At 38.2% G+C, this 17068-nt stretch overlaps 1 protein-coding gene across 4 annotated transcripts in view; it reads left to right on the top strand.

Moving 5' to 3' along the window:
• Positions 1-17068, top strand: part of RNGTT (RNA guanylyltransferase and 5'-phosphatase) — a 241884-nt gene that overhangs the window by 88909 nt on the left and 135907 nt on the right. For all 4 annotated transcript variants that reach the window (XM_040983758.1, XM_040983756.1, XM_040983757.1 and 1 more), the window contains exons 10-11: positions 3433-3504; positions 9762-9926. In XM_040983758.1, coding sequence (XP_040839692.1) covers positions 3433-3504; positions 9762-9926 — 237 coding nt within the window. The remainder of the gene's footprint in view (positions 1-3432; positions 3505-9761; positions 9927-17068) is intronic.

Below are 17068 nucleotides of genomic sequence, written 5' to 3'. Positions count from 1 at the left end.
TCTGTATCCATCTGCTATTAAAACTATTAACGCTTTCTCTGAAATTCTAAGTTTATTTTTGTTACTCTATGTATAGTTGAAGGTAAACTATTAACTCTTAATTGGACCTTCCTCAGTATTTTTTTTCCCCTCTGTTTCTGAAACTGCTGTTCATTTCTCTAACACTTGGAGCTAACCTTGTTTGTCGTTTGTGCTGAGTTTGCCTGCTCAGCTTTGTTGCTGGGTGTCCAGGGTCTTGGAAATGATTGCCTTTTATATTTTGTTCGTGCTTTTGGTTATTTTCAACAGATGAGTAAGTCCATTCCCTGTTAAGCATTTTGGTTAGAAGATGAAGTTTGTTTTCATTTCTTCACCTTTTTAAAAATAATAAAAATTTAAAAAAATTGTGGTTAAAACCGTATGGCATAAAATGTATCATTTTAGCAATTTAGGAATTTTAAGTATATACTTCAATAATGTCAGGTATATTGCTGTTACTGTACAATGGATCTCTGAAATTTTTCATTTTATAAAACTGAAATTATGTATCCATTAAGCAACGTTTTATTCTCCCTTTGCCTAAACTTTGGCAAGTATCATTCTACTTTCTGTTTCTCTGATTTCAACTGTTCTATACATACCTCATGTCAGTGAAATCATACGGTATTTATCTGGTGACTGGCTTATTTCACATCCTATAATGTCCTCTAAGGCTACATAATATACTACCATATGAACATACCCCTATTTTGTTTAACTATTTGTTTGTCAAGGGACTGTTGCATTGCTTTTGTATCTTAGCTAGTAAAAATGATGTTGTTACAAATATGGGTATACAAATAATTATTTGAGACTCTGCATTCATTCAGTACTTGTGGTTATATATACAGAAGGGAGAATTTCTGGGTTATATGTTAGTTCCATTTTTTAAAAAATCATATACAGTGCCATCAGTGGTACACAAAGATTCCAGGTTTCCTAACTAAGATTGGAGCTTACATATTTGATGTTTATTTACTTTTCATAGCCTGGGGCAGTAGTGGAAGTTGTAGGGAGGGAGACATGGTAATGGAGACGCGTGGAAGCACTTGGGTAATCCCAATGTTTTAGAATTCTCTGCTTAGGAGTTAGAATCTTTGTTAGAATCCATGCATTCTATTCTCTGTTAAGAACGTTTAGCAAATATCTTCTTGCTTAGTTGGGAACCATAGTCTATTCTAGTAAAACTCAGGTGATTTCTCCATTTAAATGTGGATCTCTGAAGCCATTACTTCAGAGAAAAAGTGTCTTCAGTTAGTTTTATTACCCCTCGGTTAGAAGAGGTGGGAGATAAGAAGACAAGAGTAACCACACAGTTTGCTTCTATTTACATTTCAAAAATTGCCAGGAATTTGTCAGCTTCCCACTGGAGTTTCTGAAGGTTTAGTGGGATGGGAACTGAACCTAGCTGTATCTTTTTACTTATCACAATCTTGGAAGTTTCTTGTCAGTTTTTTTTTTTTAAAACTAATTTATCTGAAGTTCACAGTTAGCACTCTCTCTCACATACACACTACACACACACACACACACACACACACACACACACAGAGTAGAGAGAGAGAGTGTGTCAGGAGCTTCTTCTTGTCTCCCAGGAAGGGATCCAAACACTTGGACTGTTTTTGATGCTTTCCTAGTCTATTGAAGCAGGGAGCTGGATCTGAAGTGGAATAATTGAGTCTCAACTAGCACTCGTTTCAGAGTGCTCCATCTCAGGAAGTAATTTTACCCACAATGTGGGTACTGGTTATCAGATTTTTTATTTTTCCCTTTTTACTGGTTTTTGTTTTTTGTAAATGCATTTTATCTAGGCCTTTAAAAGTTATGTTTTAAAAAAACACATATTTTTGTTTATTTCATCAAGTAATTTTTGGGGAAAAAAAATCTGTGATTTTTGCTGTTTAGATCTGTCAATTTCCAAGCATTTTTTTGTAAAGAACATTTAACTGAAGTCAATATCACCTTATTAGCATATTAAATGCCTAAGATTTAAATCATTTGATTTAAAGCATTTAAATCAAAATGTTTCAGTGAACAGTTTAAATATGCTTTATTTCAGGTCAAGTGATAGATTAAAGATGCCAACCATAAGTGAATGTACCTTAACAAACACATTTTCAACAAATGAATTAATTAATACCAATTTTTTAAAACAAAAAATCTTTTGTCAAAACTGAGTTCTTTGCAATTTTAAATGGTTATATACAGGTTCTACCCAAGTGGTCGCAATGGCCGGAGCTGAGCCTGTCTGAAGCCAGGAACCTGGAGCCTCTTCTGGGTCTCGCACATGGGTGCAGGGTCAAGACGTTGGGACATCCTCAACTGTTTTCCCAGACCACAAGCAAAGAGCTGGATGGGAAGTGGGGCTACCGGGATTAGAAACAGCACCCATATAAGATATTGGCGAGTGCAAGGCAAGGACTTTAGCTGCTAGGCTACCACGACGAGCCCTATTTATTTATTTTATTGGAAAGTCATATTTACAGAAAGAAGGAGAGATAAGAGAGAAGAATCTGTCTGCTGGTTCACTCCGCAAGTGGCCACATTGGCTGGAGCTGAGCCAATCCAAAAGCAGGAACCAGGAACTTCTGCCAGTCTCCCATGTGGGTACAAGATCCCAAAGCTTTGGGCTGGTCTTTGACTGCTTTCCCAGGCAACAAGCAGAGATCTGGATGGGAAGCGGAGCAGCCGGGACTTGAACTGGTTGGTACCAACATGGGATCCTGTTGGATGCAAGAAAAGTATTTAGCTATTGGGCTATCATACTAGGCCCAAGAATTAAATTTTATAAAATACTCCGTTACTTACTATTTTATTATGCATATAATCAGCCGTTAGTCTCCCTGTCTCTTCATTGAAATGCAGAATTAATTTTGACTTTTGAATGCTGTGGTGGAGTTGCATCAACCTGGTTGTCATCTTTGTCCTTTTCCCTCCAACAAGTTCTAGTGATGCGATGGGCAACCAAGATCACATAGGTCACATGAGAATCAAATCTATAAATAAGGCGGACATTTATAATTTTAGATGTTATGATTTCATTCATTGGCATAAAATGAAATTTTAAATAAGAAATGATTGAGCAAATTCTTTTAATAAGTCATTCTGGTGTTTAAAACTTAACAATTTGTAGTCACTGAGTCTTAAGTGTTTGTTTTGTAGTAATTTAAGCAGAAAACAGCATGTAGCACACTAATTCACATGTTTACGATACGGTGTTATTATCGTGATTTTTTTTTGCATGATAAGGATTTAAAAATGCTGACAGTTTATTGATTTTAGCTGGTTGCAACGTGTTCACAGGGATATTGTATCATGTTATGTGTTTATGATTTATGTGCTTCTGTATATGGTATATTTCAGTCAAAAATTGCTATTAAAAATGAAAAAACCTGTCTTCTTTTCTCTTTCAAGGAGATGATTATTGACAGAGTAAATGGACAGGCTGTTCCTAGATATTTGATATATGACATCATTAAGTTCAATGTAAGTACTAGTTAAAGCTTACAATTTAGAAAATAAAAGTTATCAGTGAAATAATAAATTTATGTTAAACAAAAAGTATTTGCTATTGCCTGAGAAGAAAATTGTGAAAATTTTAGGTTTTTGATTGGTCATCATCTTTTTATATCTTATTCATAGTTTGCATTCTTATTTTTTTAAGATTTATTTATTTTTTGAAAGAGCAAAAATGAATGAGAATGAGGGAGAGAAAGTGAATGAGACATTGTTCTATTTAAAGATTTGCTTCTCACACAGCTACAGTGGACGGGGATGGCTCATGCTGAAGCCAGGGGCCTGGAACTCCATTTGAATCTCCCATGTGGATGACAGGAACCCAGATACTTGGGCCATCTTTAGTTGCTTTCTCAGGGACACTGACAGGGTGCTGGATCAGAAGTACAGCAGCCATGGGGCTCGCATGGTGGTTCAACAAGCTAATCCTCTGCCCATGTGCGCATTGTTTCATGTCCTGATTGCTTTATTTCCAATCCAGCTGCCTACTTATGGGTTGAGAAAGCAGAGGAGATGCCTAAATCCTTGGGACCTGGAAGAAGTTTCTGGCTCCCAGCTCTGGACCAGCCCAGCCCTGGCCATTGTTGCCATTTGGGGGGTGAACCAGTAGATGGAAGATCTTTTTCTGTCTCGCCTCTCTGTAAATCTGCTTTTCCAATAAAAATCAGTAATTCTTAAGCCAGGACTCAAATCAGCATCCATATGGGAACCTATGCTAATCCTTGCTATTCCATTATCTTTTTAAGTTTCATTTTCTTTTGAAGTATTTATTTATTTGAAATGCAGAAATTAGAGAAACAAAGAGATATAGAGGGATGTTCCATATAGTGTATCACTCCTGAGTTAGCAGCAATAGCCAGGGCTGAGCTAGGTCAAAAAGATCCAGGCGCTGCATTCAGGTCTTGTGAGTGTGTGGGTCCAAACTCTCAGGCACATTAGTAGGAAGTTGGATTCAAAGTGGAGCACCTGGGAATCACACCAATGTCCATATTGGATGCAGGTGTCTCAGGCAGTGGCTCGACTTATCCTACAGAACTGACCCTCTAAGTTTCTCTAACTTCAAGTGAATAAAGAAAACAATTTCACTCTGATAAGTAAGGCAACCATTTTATAAAGTGAGTCTCTTGATTTTAGTTATTCTGTACTCTGTTAAAAAAAAGTCTTTTTAAAGTACAGCATGTGTAATTTCAAGATAGAAGTTGTTATTTATGAATAGAAGTAACAAAAACAAAATACAAAATTTCCTGTTTTGGGGGCCCAGCATAGTGGTGCAATTGGCTGATTCTCCTCCTTCAAGCAGCTGGGTCATATTATGGTCACCAGTTCATGTCCTGGCTACTCCACTTCCCATCTAGTTCCATGCTTATGGCCTGGGAAAAGCAGCAAAGGATGCTCTAATGCCTTGGGGTCCTACCCAGAAGAGGCTCCTGGCTACTAGCTTTGGATCGGCTCAGCTCTGGCCATTTTGGCCACTTAGGGAGTAAACTAGCAAATGGAAGATTTTTTCCTCTGTCTCTTCATCTCTCTGTAAATCTGCCTTTCCAATGAAAATAACAATCTTAAATAATTCATGTTTAGGTAATTATTAAAGCATTATAAATTATATTCTCTGTCCATTTCCTGTAGTTTTAGATTAGCCAAGGACTCATTTTTCCATTTATGATTAGTTTATGGTATGAAGGTCAGAATTAGACAGTACAGTATGATTTTTGGAAATGCAATAAATCTGATAGTGTTTATTTTTTTCTAAAGATTTATTTAACTGGAAAGGTAGATTTACAGAGAGGAGGAGAGAAAAAGATCTTATATGTGCTCGTTCACTCCCCAAATGGCTGCAGTGGCTAGAGCTGAGTTGTTCTGAAGCCTTTTTCAGGTCTCCTAGATATAGTGTCCCAAGGCTTTGAACTTTCCTCTGCTGCTTTTCCAGGCCACAAGTAGAGAGCTGGATGGGAAGTGGAGCATCCGGGATACGAACTGGTGGCTATATGGGATCCTGGCACTTGCAAGGCGAGGATTTAGCCCCTGAGCCATTCTGCAAGGCCAATGATGGTTATCTTTAAATAGTTGTAATCAATTTTCTGCCCATACTTTATTCCAATCAGATAATAGTTATTTTTTTAAAAGAAAATTTATTTGGTGTTATTTGAAAGAAAGACTCCACAGAAAGAGAAATAGTGATAGATAAGGTTTTCCATCCTCTGTTTCACTCCCTATAGGGCCCCAGTGGCCAAAGCAGAGCTTATCCAAGTCTGAGAGTTCGGAGCTTCCTCCAGGTCTCTCATGTGGGTCCAAAGTCCCAAGGTCTTGGCCATCATCTACTACCAGGTGACAAGGAAGAACTGGATCGGAAGTGGAAAACCAGGGTGCACAGACTCATGTGCATGGGGGATGGTGGAAGATTATCGAGCTGCACTACCATACTGGCTCCAGTAATTATTTATTTTTCAAACCAAGCTGAAAGCAGAGAAGAGTTCTCAAATTAAATTTTTTTTTATTTTGGGGCTGGTGTTGTGGCACAGTGAGTTAAGCTATTGCTTCAACATCAGCATCCCATATCAGAGTACCAGCGAGTCCCGATTACAGTTCTGGTGTTGCTTCCTGCTGATATACTTAGGATGGCAGCAGAAGATGGCCCAAGTACTTAGACTGCTCCACCCATGTAGGAGACCTGGATGGGGTTCCAGGTTTCTGGCTTTATTGTGGACCAACCCTGGCTATTGTGGTCATTTGAGAAAGTGACCCAGTAGATGAAAGCAATCTCTTTCTTATCCCTCACCCCCCAACCCCCGGTTACTCTCTCAGATAAATAAGCACAGAAACAAAAACATAATGAAGTATTAAGATTCTGAAGATTTGTGACAACATTTTTTAAGAAACTCATTTTTGATGTATATTTTGTGTTAATAGTTTGCTATATTATGATTAAGGATTGTATTAAAGCAGGTTACTTAAGGACGATTTATTTTGAGGGGGGAAGTTTTCAATGTATGTATCTGATTTTGTTGGTGGATATCTAAATTTGAAATTCTGAATCTCAAGGCTAGAAAACATGACATTTAAATTTTGTTCTGTTCTATATTCCTGGAGAGCAGTTCTTTCCAGAGTTGGCTTAATCTTATCACAGTTCTCAGAATTACAATCTTTGGCCTATAACTAGGCATAAGGGGTGGGGGAGGCTTTGCTGCTCTGTGAATAGCAAAGTGCTGCCTCCTTTGCCTCTTGCTCGCGAGTTCTTCTTTAAGTTATGTTCTGCATGGGCTTGCCTCTCAGCCTGTGTTTTAGAAGGCAGTCTTCTAATACTTGAAGAGTGTGGAGAACACTAGAGGCAATACTCAAGGGCTTAATACCTGCCTTGGTTAAGTCATTTGCTCTCTCTTCTTCTAATTATTTTTTTTTAAATAAGAAATGATTATAACTCCGTTTTTTCTCTGCAGTTTTATCCTGCTCTTGAGTTTTTTGAACAGAAGGAGCTTACATTAAATTTTGTGCTTGTGATTTCATGATTTTACTACCTCTTGGTATACATCTGTTCAAACTCTAGCACTGAGTGTGCTTGAGTCACTGGAGAATGGCACTGCAGACAGGGACAGGGACACAAATTAACTCTGAAGGACTGAGTTTTGGATGAAAGGAGCACAGCAAGGCTTGGGAATGATTGATGATTAGGCTGTCAGATTACTTGAAGATGGCATTTTAGTGTTCTTTTTGTGATTTATTTTTCTTGTTATATTTTGGGCAATCTTTACATAGTTAATTAGGGTAAAAAGGTTCAAGGGCTATAGGGAAGAGGATAAGACTATTATTTCCATATTGTTTCCTTCATGTATCTGAGTAAAGGGGGATATTGAGGGAAAAGCTCCACCTAGTTTCCCACCCACCCCAAGTCCCCGATGTGGGGCATGCTCTGAGATACTTGCTCAAGTGGTTTTTGATAGTTCACCAGTTATGATTGGCTGCCAGTCTCGCCACTCCAAGCACGATGAGGTCATGAAGAATCCACTGATTGACATAGTCCATCATAGAGTCTCCATTTGCCCAGTATTTTGCTGCCAACAAATAGCTGAGGTGGTTGATTGACTTGTTCTGTCTTCTGTCTTTTCTTGGTTAGGGTTCTGTGTCTGGCATTTCAATTGGGGAGATCCCCAAAGAAACTTTGAGGTATTCCCAAACCAGATTCTTGTGTGTCCTAGCAAGCACAAGGCCCGGCACAGTCCATCGCCCCGATCAGCTGGTGGTTGCAATTGCTGGGTTGATTCTGTTTCTAGCACTGACTTCCAATGTGTTCTTTAGTTGGACTCTATGGAAGGACTTTCATTATTGTAATGTTGTAATTATACTTTCAGTTGTTTTCAAAGATAACTCCAGTGGCAGCATAGTGTTGTAGAACTTAGCAAACCCAGAGCAGGTTAGGCAGTAGTTATTAAGTATGTTTTCTCATCTATCCTCAATGATTTAACACCTGTCTTATATAGGCTTCCTTTGCTGTAGGCATTGTGCAGTTCAAGGTGAACTTGCTTTCATTCTGTTCTCATTGTGGCAGTGAGTTTTTAATATTTTAGAGTGGAAAGCAGCTAGGAATGAATTGAGACTGCTGTTAGCAATTGTTCAACTTTTTTCTTTTCTCAGAAAAAGCTTGTTCCATTTTAATTTTCTAGGCATCTGAATTTGTCTACTAGGCCCAGTGGACAAACTTTACCCTTTAGGTTTTCAGCCTTGTTGATGACATGGGTTGCATACAAAAGATGACACTGGACTGTGGAGTTGTTTGCTAGCATTTCTCAATAACAGTACTTTACAGACATTTGTAGAACTTTGTGCAGAGAACATGTTCTGCCTTTGTCTTGTTTTGTTTGTTGTTGGATATCCAAGTTGTCATCCTTTCAAAGCTGAGAAGAAGATATTTGAAGCATAGCTAATGTTGCTCACCTCTTGAGCAAATGCTGCTCTCTTGCTGTAAACATTAGGTTGAGTAACTTCTCGGGTGATTAATACAGATGGAGGGAGAGAAACAAGGCTGAAAAGGTGATGGAAAATGTATGTAAAGGAAGGTTCTCCAGTTCAGAAAATACTGAGTAGTTTTTAGGCTATTGAAGTGATCCTTACTAATCTGGGTGATTATTATGGCTGCGTCCCACATACCATATGGTTAGAACAGCTTCTCACCCTCAAGCTATACACAAGTATATGTGTATTTTTCTTAAAATTATTTACTTTAGAGACAGCTAGATGTGGATAAGTAGACGGAGGGAGTGAGAGAGGGAGGGAGAGAGACTCTTTTTAAGATTTATTTATTTTTATTGCAAAGGTAGATCAGGTTTACGGAGAGAAGGAGAGACAGATCTTCCATTCTGTTTTATTCCCTGTTCTGGCTGGAGCTGAGCCAATTCGAAGCCAGGAGCCAGGAACTTTCTTCCGGTTCTCCTATGTGAATGATGGGTCCTAAGGCTTTGGGCCATTCTGTAGTGCTTTCCCTGGCCATAAGCAGGGATCTGGATGGCAAGCAGAGCAGCCCGGAGACAACCTGTTGTTCTTGCGTTGCAGATGGCAGCTTCCCAAGTGCTATGCCTTGGCACTGGTCCCACACGTAATAGGTTTTACAGATAGTAGTGCACAAGATATTGGGTAAAAAGAGAAGAAAACTTTGTCTTTTTTTGTCATAGAGCAAACTTGGACATACTGAATATAAACTTTTTTGTGTGTTTTCAGAGTTAAGGATGTATGTATCTAGTAAATATCTCCTACGTATTGATGCCTGTAAAGTGTTAGCACTTTAAACCACAAAAGCCACTGTGAGTGTCTATCCTAATTTTTATGTGTTATTTTCTTGAAGTTTATTTAATTATATGCATTGTAGTTTCTAAACAAATATTTTTGCAAATTCATAAGTAATACAGTTGAATGTGAGTGTATTAATCCCTTAATTCAGATGTGGTAACATTTGAATCAACTTACTTGATTAGTTTTGTACTATTTTTCCATACAATTTTATGCAATTATAATTTGAAAATAATTTTGTGTGTGTGTGTATATGTGTGTTTAGACAGTTTCTATCATGAGTCAGGCTAACTGTTGGACTGACCTGTATGGTTGTGCAGAATGTATACTGTACAACCTGAAGAGATGCTGTTTACATAGACTGCTGCCACACGCAGTATGGCAGTTTTGATAATTATGATGATAAAATAGTTGCCAGTGTTAACATCTGAATGTTTGTCTGTTTTGGTTAGGCACAACCAGTTGGAGATTGCGATTTTAATATCCGTTTGCAGTGTATAGAACGAGAAATTATAAATCCTCGGCATGAAAAAATGAAGACCGGACTCATTGACAAAACACAGGAACCATTCAGTGTCAGAAATAAGCCATTTTTTGACATTCATACTTCAAGAAAGGTAAAGTTTTTGCTTATTTTGTTTTCTAATTAGTGCTTCCTATTGTAATTTATCTTGTGAGGGGAAGATTAGTGATACTTTGCTGCCCGGTAGTCCTGACTACCAGCAAGTACTTGAATTGGATACAGCAATTGGCCACACATGCAAAATTCTATGACATGTCCTTTTTCATGAGTCTCTCAGTGATGGAAACTTAAAATAGGTTGCTTTCCTATTTCCTCTTTTTTTTTTAAATAAAAGATTTATCTTTATTTGAAAGACAGTTACAGAAAAAGAGGTCTTCCATCTGCTGATTCATCTTCCACTTTTCTAATACCATTTCTGCTGCACCTGTTCTTTCAACTACACAGTTTTATTAATTTCAAACACAGAGAAAGAGCAAGAGATAGAAAAGGAGCTGCAGCTGTATAGGAGAGCTGGAGCTGGCCAGGCTGATGCCAAGAGCAAAGAATTCCATTTGGGCCTCCTGCATGGGTGGCAGGGTTCCATGTGGTTGAGCCACTTTCTGCTTTTCCTGGTGCCTTAACAGCTGGAGTTGGAAGTGGAGCAAGTGGGACTCAAACCAGCACTCATTTGGGATGCTGGTATTGCAGGTGGCAGCTTCATATGCTGAGACACAACCCCAGCTCCTAGTTTTTAAACAGTTTTTTAAAATTTATTTGAGAGGCAGAGAGAGACAGACACGGCTTGTCAGATGTACAGAGAGCTCTGTTCACTGACTCACTTCTCAGCTGCTCGCAGTGGCTAAGGCTGGTACAGGCTAAAGCCAAGAGCAGAATCCAGTCCAGGTCTGTCACATGGGTTGCAAGGGCCAACCCTTTGAATCATCACCTGCTACCTACTGGCGTGTATTAGCAGAAAGGTGGTTTGCAAGCATAGTGGCTAGAATTGAGCCAGCACTCGGGATTGTGGGTATCCCAAGTACCAGCTGAACCCACTGGCCCACACCTGTTCACACCCGTTTTTTTTTTTTTTTAATAAATTAATAATACTTATAGGCTGAGTGTGAGCTAGAGATTTTATATTTATATCTTTTTTTTTAAGATTTATTTATTTATTGGGAAGTCAGATAAACAGAGAGGAGGAGAGACAGAGAGGAAGATCTTCCATCCAATGATTCACTCCCCAAGTGAGCACAACGGCTGATGCTATGCCGATCCGAAGCCAGGATCCAGAAACTTCTTCCGGGTCTCCCACGCGGGTGCAGTGTCCCAAAGCTTTGGGCCGTCCTCAACTGCTTTCCCAGGCCCAAGCAGGGAGCTGGACGGGAAGTGGAGCTTCCGGGATTAGAACCAGCGCCCATGTGGGATCCCGGGGCGTGTTCAAGGCGGGGACTTTAGCTACTAGGCCATGCCGCTGGGCCCTATATTTATATCCTTAAGCGACTTAATAAATAAAATCACTACATGCAAAAAAAGTTTTTGAATGTTTAAGAATATAGACAAAACTGCTTATGAAATGTTCCAGAGAAGTTAAGTATAAACTGGTTAAGGCCATGGCACAAGGTGAATATGTACTTGTGGTTTCGCACATTTGTAGCCCAGAGGGTTGGATGAACCAACAGATGGAACATCCATCCTGACTTCTCTATTCTTTCTGTGCCTTTCAACAGGATACTATCTGGTGTTTAGTTTTTCCTATTTTCACTATTTGTTTACTTCTTTTTTTAAGGACTTATTTATTTTTTTAATTGAATAGGTGAATTTGGGGGGGTTAAGATTTATATCTTTTTAAAAAAATTTTTATTTCCCTTTTTGCTATTATTTATTATTATTTGGGGAGGGGGTGAGGGAAATCTCAGAGCCTGTGGAGGTGTAACTTTGAAGTAGATTATTTCTTCACTGAAGTTCACTGATTCACTAGCTCTCTCTGGGCCTCTGTCCTAGCTTCCTCGGGACTTGGACTCTGTAGAATCAGTTCTTTGGTTTTCTTGACTTGCATCTTTTAAGTCTTTGCAATTTGTATTGTTTGGTTTTCTTTGAATATTGAGACTGTGCTCAGATTCTATGTTGAATCTTTATAAATTGTAGCTTCTGAACTTGGGGCATGTTAAAATAGATTTTCTGACTTTGGTAGGTTTGGGTAACCTCTAAATTCAATAGTTTCACACTTCTGAACGTGTTTCTGCTAGCCTAGGGAACTTTTTGGAGGACTGCTACATTATTGTTTTGCTGATGCATTAAGTCTCTTTATCTTTAGTTGCATTTTATTTTGTTATGCTCTGTGTTTCTAATTGCCTTAAAATTTTTGTATTTTTTTTCCCTGTGCCTTTATTTCTGTGAAATGTCCCTTCTCCACCCCCTGTAGCTTTTTTCTGGTATGTTTTTATGGTCCTTTTAATCTTATTTTCTTTGCCACCTTTTTTTCTGTGCTTTCACATGTCTGCTTTGTAGGTTTGTTTTTTTTTTTTTTAAGATTTAGTGATTTTTATTGGAAAGTCAGGTATACAGAGAGGAGGAGAGACAGAGAGGAAGATCCTCCATCCAATGATTCACTCTCTAAACAGCTGCAATGACTGGAGCTGTGCCAGTCCGAAGCCAGGAGCCAGGATCCTCTTTTGGGTCTCCTGTATGGGTGCAGGTTCCCAAGGCTTTGGGCCGTCCTCAACTGCTTTGCTAGGCCACAGGCAGGGAGCTGGATGGGAAGCAGGGCTACCGGGATTAGACCTGGCACCCATATGAAATTCAGAGTGTACAAGATGAGGTTAGCAGCTAGGCTACAGTGCCGGATCCTGTAGTTTTTTGTTTGTTTGTTTTTTTGAGCAATAAGAGTTTTATTCATTTTTAAAAATTCATGATAAGATGTTTGGTGGTAACTTTCATCTTTGCTGTTGCAGTGGTTTTCTTTCAAGTCTACATTGCCTGTTCACCTTGTATTTTCAGTTTTCATTTGGCATATGAAATGCAATAATTGTATATTGATGCTGTGTCAGTTCTCTTAATATTAGTCATATTTAAATAAATTAAATTTTCCTGGATCAGTTTCTTTGCAGGACGTTCCCATCAAGAAGTGAATGTGAATGGGGTAATTCAGTGATGGGCAGCTTCTGCCAAGGCCATTTGAATATTGATAACAATTTGTAGGCCATTCAGAATTATAGCCTGATAGAGATTTATTGATTTCAAATCCTGCCTGCAGTTGTCTATGCAGGGCCAGAGCAAATGATGTCATGGGCCTTGTGTGGCTTGCAGGACACCCTCACCTCTGGTGATCATCCTACCCAGCAGGCTTCATTTTTACTATGAAGTCAAGTTTGTTGTAGGTAGCATGGCTTTGCTGGGTGACATTTTGGAGTAAGCTTACCAGATCTGTTGCTGTCAGCCAGCAGCTGAAGTGTGTCCTGTCTCCAGTCCTTTTCACTGTGAGTTTTGCACTTAGTATTTTGGTCATTGAGATTAGTTTTTGCAATTCAGGACAAACTCATAGAGAATATATTCCTGTATACAATATTTGAGACTTGTTGCTAGTCCTTCCAGGCATATTCTGAGCTAGCCCTTTCCCCTTTTGACATTTCTTTGGGGATTTTAGCTGAATTTTATGTAACGGTGCTTTAATTTTGTAATCTGTGGATTATATTTGCCTCTGAATTTTATTGAAAACTGGGCTACATTGTCAGTTAAAAACTTCTCTGTTGTTTAACTCTCATCTATAGGAGGAAAAAGCTGCATTTATATGCAACCAACAGTAATTTGAAGGCCTTGGTTTTGATTGGAATGCCAAACATTTTTGTAGTTCTTGTTGGAGATGGCATTGAGGTCTCACATCATGCAATTTATTTTTGACTACAGCATCTGTGTGGAATCCCAGTCTGGGTCCCCGTGGGGCGTATGCTCTAGTCACTGGAGTTTATTTTGCTGCTATTAGACAAAAGGAATTGCAAACATTAGCCGGTGTTTATGGTAGAAATGTCCCACATGGTAAATCGGACCAGATTTTAGGGATGTGGTACAAAAATGACCAATACCTCCAGATATAAAATCAAGGTGGTGCTTGGTTCCCTCTGCTGTTGTTTGATGGCCTTGTAGATCAGGAATTGACCTCCCACCTGTCGCTGTACTGGCGGTCACCTTTCCCCTGTGCTTCAGCTACCTTTACAGTTAGGAGCATGTGCTGTTATTTGCCAACAATTTCTTGTCACATTTCAGGAATTTGTTGAGATCTTTAAAATCTTCTGATAGCTAGTCCTTCTGTAATTGCATTTTATTAAGTTTATTCCGTTCCTGTAACTTCATTGGCATTCCTGAGTAGGGAGGGTAAAGTGTGCACCATCTTCAGTGCAAGATCAGTACGTGTTCAGGAAAGGTGTGTTAAATGCTGCTTATTGTTGCATCAGTTCTAAGTACTGTCTGTGCTTTCTTTGGGCATATTTAAAATAATCTAGCTCTTGATTATCTTTATATATTGATTTAAATTTTTACATTGTTGGAAATCTGCATGTTGGTTTTCAAATGAAATATTTGACTTTCTCTAATATCAATTCTCTCCTCCAATATCTAATCTTTACCTTTCTCTGCAGTGTTTATTTTTTTGTACCTTTTTCTCCTTTACTTCCATCCTTTTAGTTTTGTTTTATTCCTAATCAAATTATTTTCTGGTTTTGCTATTTTAATTTTCTAGTATCTTGAAGATGTTTTGTTCTCTGAAATCCTATGGAGCATACAGAAGTCTTCTGCAAATTTATTCCTGTTTTCTGGTATCTTTATTTTTATTTTTGTTTTAAAGATTTATTTTATTTTTATTGGAAAGTCAAATATACAGAGACAGAGGAGAGACAGAGAGGAAAATCTTCCATCCGTTGACTAACTCCCCAGGTGGCCACAATGACCAGAGCTTAGCTAATCTGAAGCCAGGTAGCCCAGGCTCCCATGTGGGTGCAGATTCCCAAGGCTTTGGGCCATCCTCGACTGCTTTCCCAGACCACAAGCAGCAAGCTGAATGGGAGCAGAGATACTGGGATTAGAACTGGCACCCATATGGGGTCCTGGCACATGCGTGGTGATGCCTCTTAGCCACGAGGCTACTCGCCTCCTCCTCCCTCCCCTGTTTTGTTTTTTTTTTTTTTCTGTTTTTTTGGTTAAGTTTTTATTTTGAATTTTTGAATTTTATGGTGCAGTTTCATGTAGGCTGGGATTTACCCCCCCAAACCCCACCGCCTGACAGATTTTCCCCATGTTGCTACAGTAGTAGTATAGGCCTTCATATCTCTTGGTATTTTCAAATATCTTATTTGGAAAGTTCTGCTTTTCTTCTATTTTTCATGATGACATAATTTCTCTTAAATGATGAGATTCACCCAGTTCCAATGCTTATTGGTTGATTGCTCTCGTATGCTCTGTTTCAACGAGTTTCATTTGGAATGGTGGTTCTTAGCATGAGATTGACTGGCTGGAGCTGTGCTGTGGGGCATGAACTGTTCATCTGTGCTGCACCATCATTTGGACAGATAGAATAGGTGAATATTATGGTTTTAATGTGTACTTTCTTCTGAGATTCTCTCTTTTTTTTTTTAAACTAATGCACTCTTATGAGCAGTGCACACTTTCTTCATAGTTTTTTCTTGGATTTTAGTGAAGAGAGTAAAGTTGTGTAAAAGGCCTAAATTATTTGACCAGCAGCTCTGACTTTTGGTTTATGATTCAAAATTATTGAGGGACCTCAAGGTTCCATATAGGTGGGCTAAATCTGATATCTATCATATTATAAATTATTCTATTTTAATAGAAATTGTGTGCTTGTGTGTTTGTATGTGTGCAAGAGAAAACCACTTAAATGTGCCAAGGAAAAAGACAACTTAGTGCAAAGAGTGACATTGGTTTTGTATATTAAAGAATGATTTAATTCAGGATATCTGAAATCATTGTTTTCATTCAGTATGTTGAGGGTCATATGCTTTGTTGACTGTGACAAACCTCAGCTGTACAATCATAACAGACTGAGTGTGAAAAGAGCAAGTTATTTTGCAATATGATAAAGGTAGTTTTGACCACATGGACCCTCTGACAGGGTTGAGGGACCTCCAAGGGTCTGTGAATACTTGGCAAACCCTGCAGAAGATGCCTTTCGGTATTGTGTTCATTGTTTGTGTTCATGTATGGCTTAAAGCTTTGATCATGTGCATAGGCATTTCAAGTTTGTGTCATTGCTGCTGGGCAGACAGTATTTTAAATGGGAAGTTATTATTCAGTCTGCGAAGCTGTTTTTGTCTTTTATTCTGATTTTTTTTTTCTTTTTAAGGACAAAATATTTAACTGTTTATTTAAATGAATAGAAAAGCCACTTTACAATAGCTGGCAAGTTGTAAAGTATTAAGATTGACTTGGCTAATTTGCTTAATTTGCAAAAATAATGACTCATTATCTTCCTTAACAGATTTCTTATTTTTACTTTAATATGACTATGTTTGAACTTGGGTTATTTTCTGCTTCAAAAGTTCTGTTTCTATTGAAATCTTAAGTTGCCTGTACTTTTCTCTTACTGGTACTCATATGGGTGTACTTAGGGTCCAGTCAGAAAACAGGGGAGAAATCATTTTAAATGGTATGAAGAAGTATGCTTGTTTTGAAACAGGTCTTGTCCCTTTTCATACTCTCAAACTTCAAAAACAAGCAAGCCAAAAAAAAAAAAAAAATAGAGAGAGAGACACACACACACACACACAGACCGACCAAGTAACACTTTTGAAAAGTTTTTGGCAGCATACCTTTTCTCTTTTTGGAATCATCTTACTTTCTCATATTTTGCTAGAGTAGGAAATTTTGGGGGAAAATATTGTTACAGTAATTGGTTCATTGCTGTTCTGAAATTAAAATATCAGCTCTATAGGATAAAGAGAGTATATCTTAAAATTTCGTTTCTCATAACATCTTGAGCATATTATAAAGGAATTCTGCATTTTTCAAAGATGTGCATCTAGTTAAAGAATTTTATGTGTTTATATGTTATGTACATATTTTGCTAGGTAGAAAATTTAGGTTTTAGGTGTTTCATCTGACATTTGGATATGTTGTCTAGATATTTCTGTTTTTCTTTATTTCCTTATTTTATCACGAAATAGGAATTTGTAGTTCTTTTGTAAGGGAATAACAATTCATAAAGAAAATCATCCATAAGTTTTGTTATTCTTATATACAAATGTTCTATGA

Source organism: Ochotona curzoniae, unplaced genomic scaffold (genome assembly GCF_017591425.1).
Source record: "Ochotona curzoniae isolate NIBS_2020 unplaced genomic scaffold, NIBS_Ocur_1.0 contig_3819, whole genome shotgun sequence".
In the NCBI taxonomy this organism is placed as follows: Eukaryota; Metazoa; Chordata; class Mammalia; order Lagomorpha; family Ochotonidae; genus Ochotona; species Ochotona curzoniae.
This window is presented reverse-complemented; position numbering and strand designations above follow the sequence as displayed.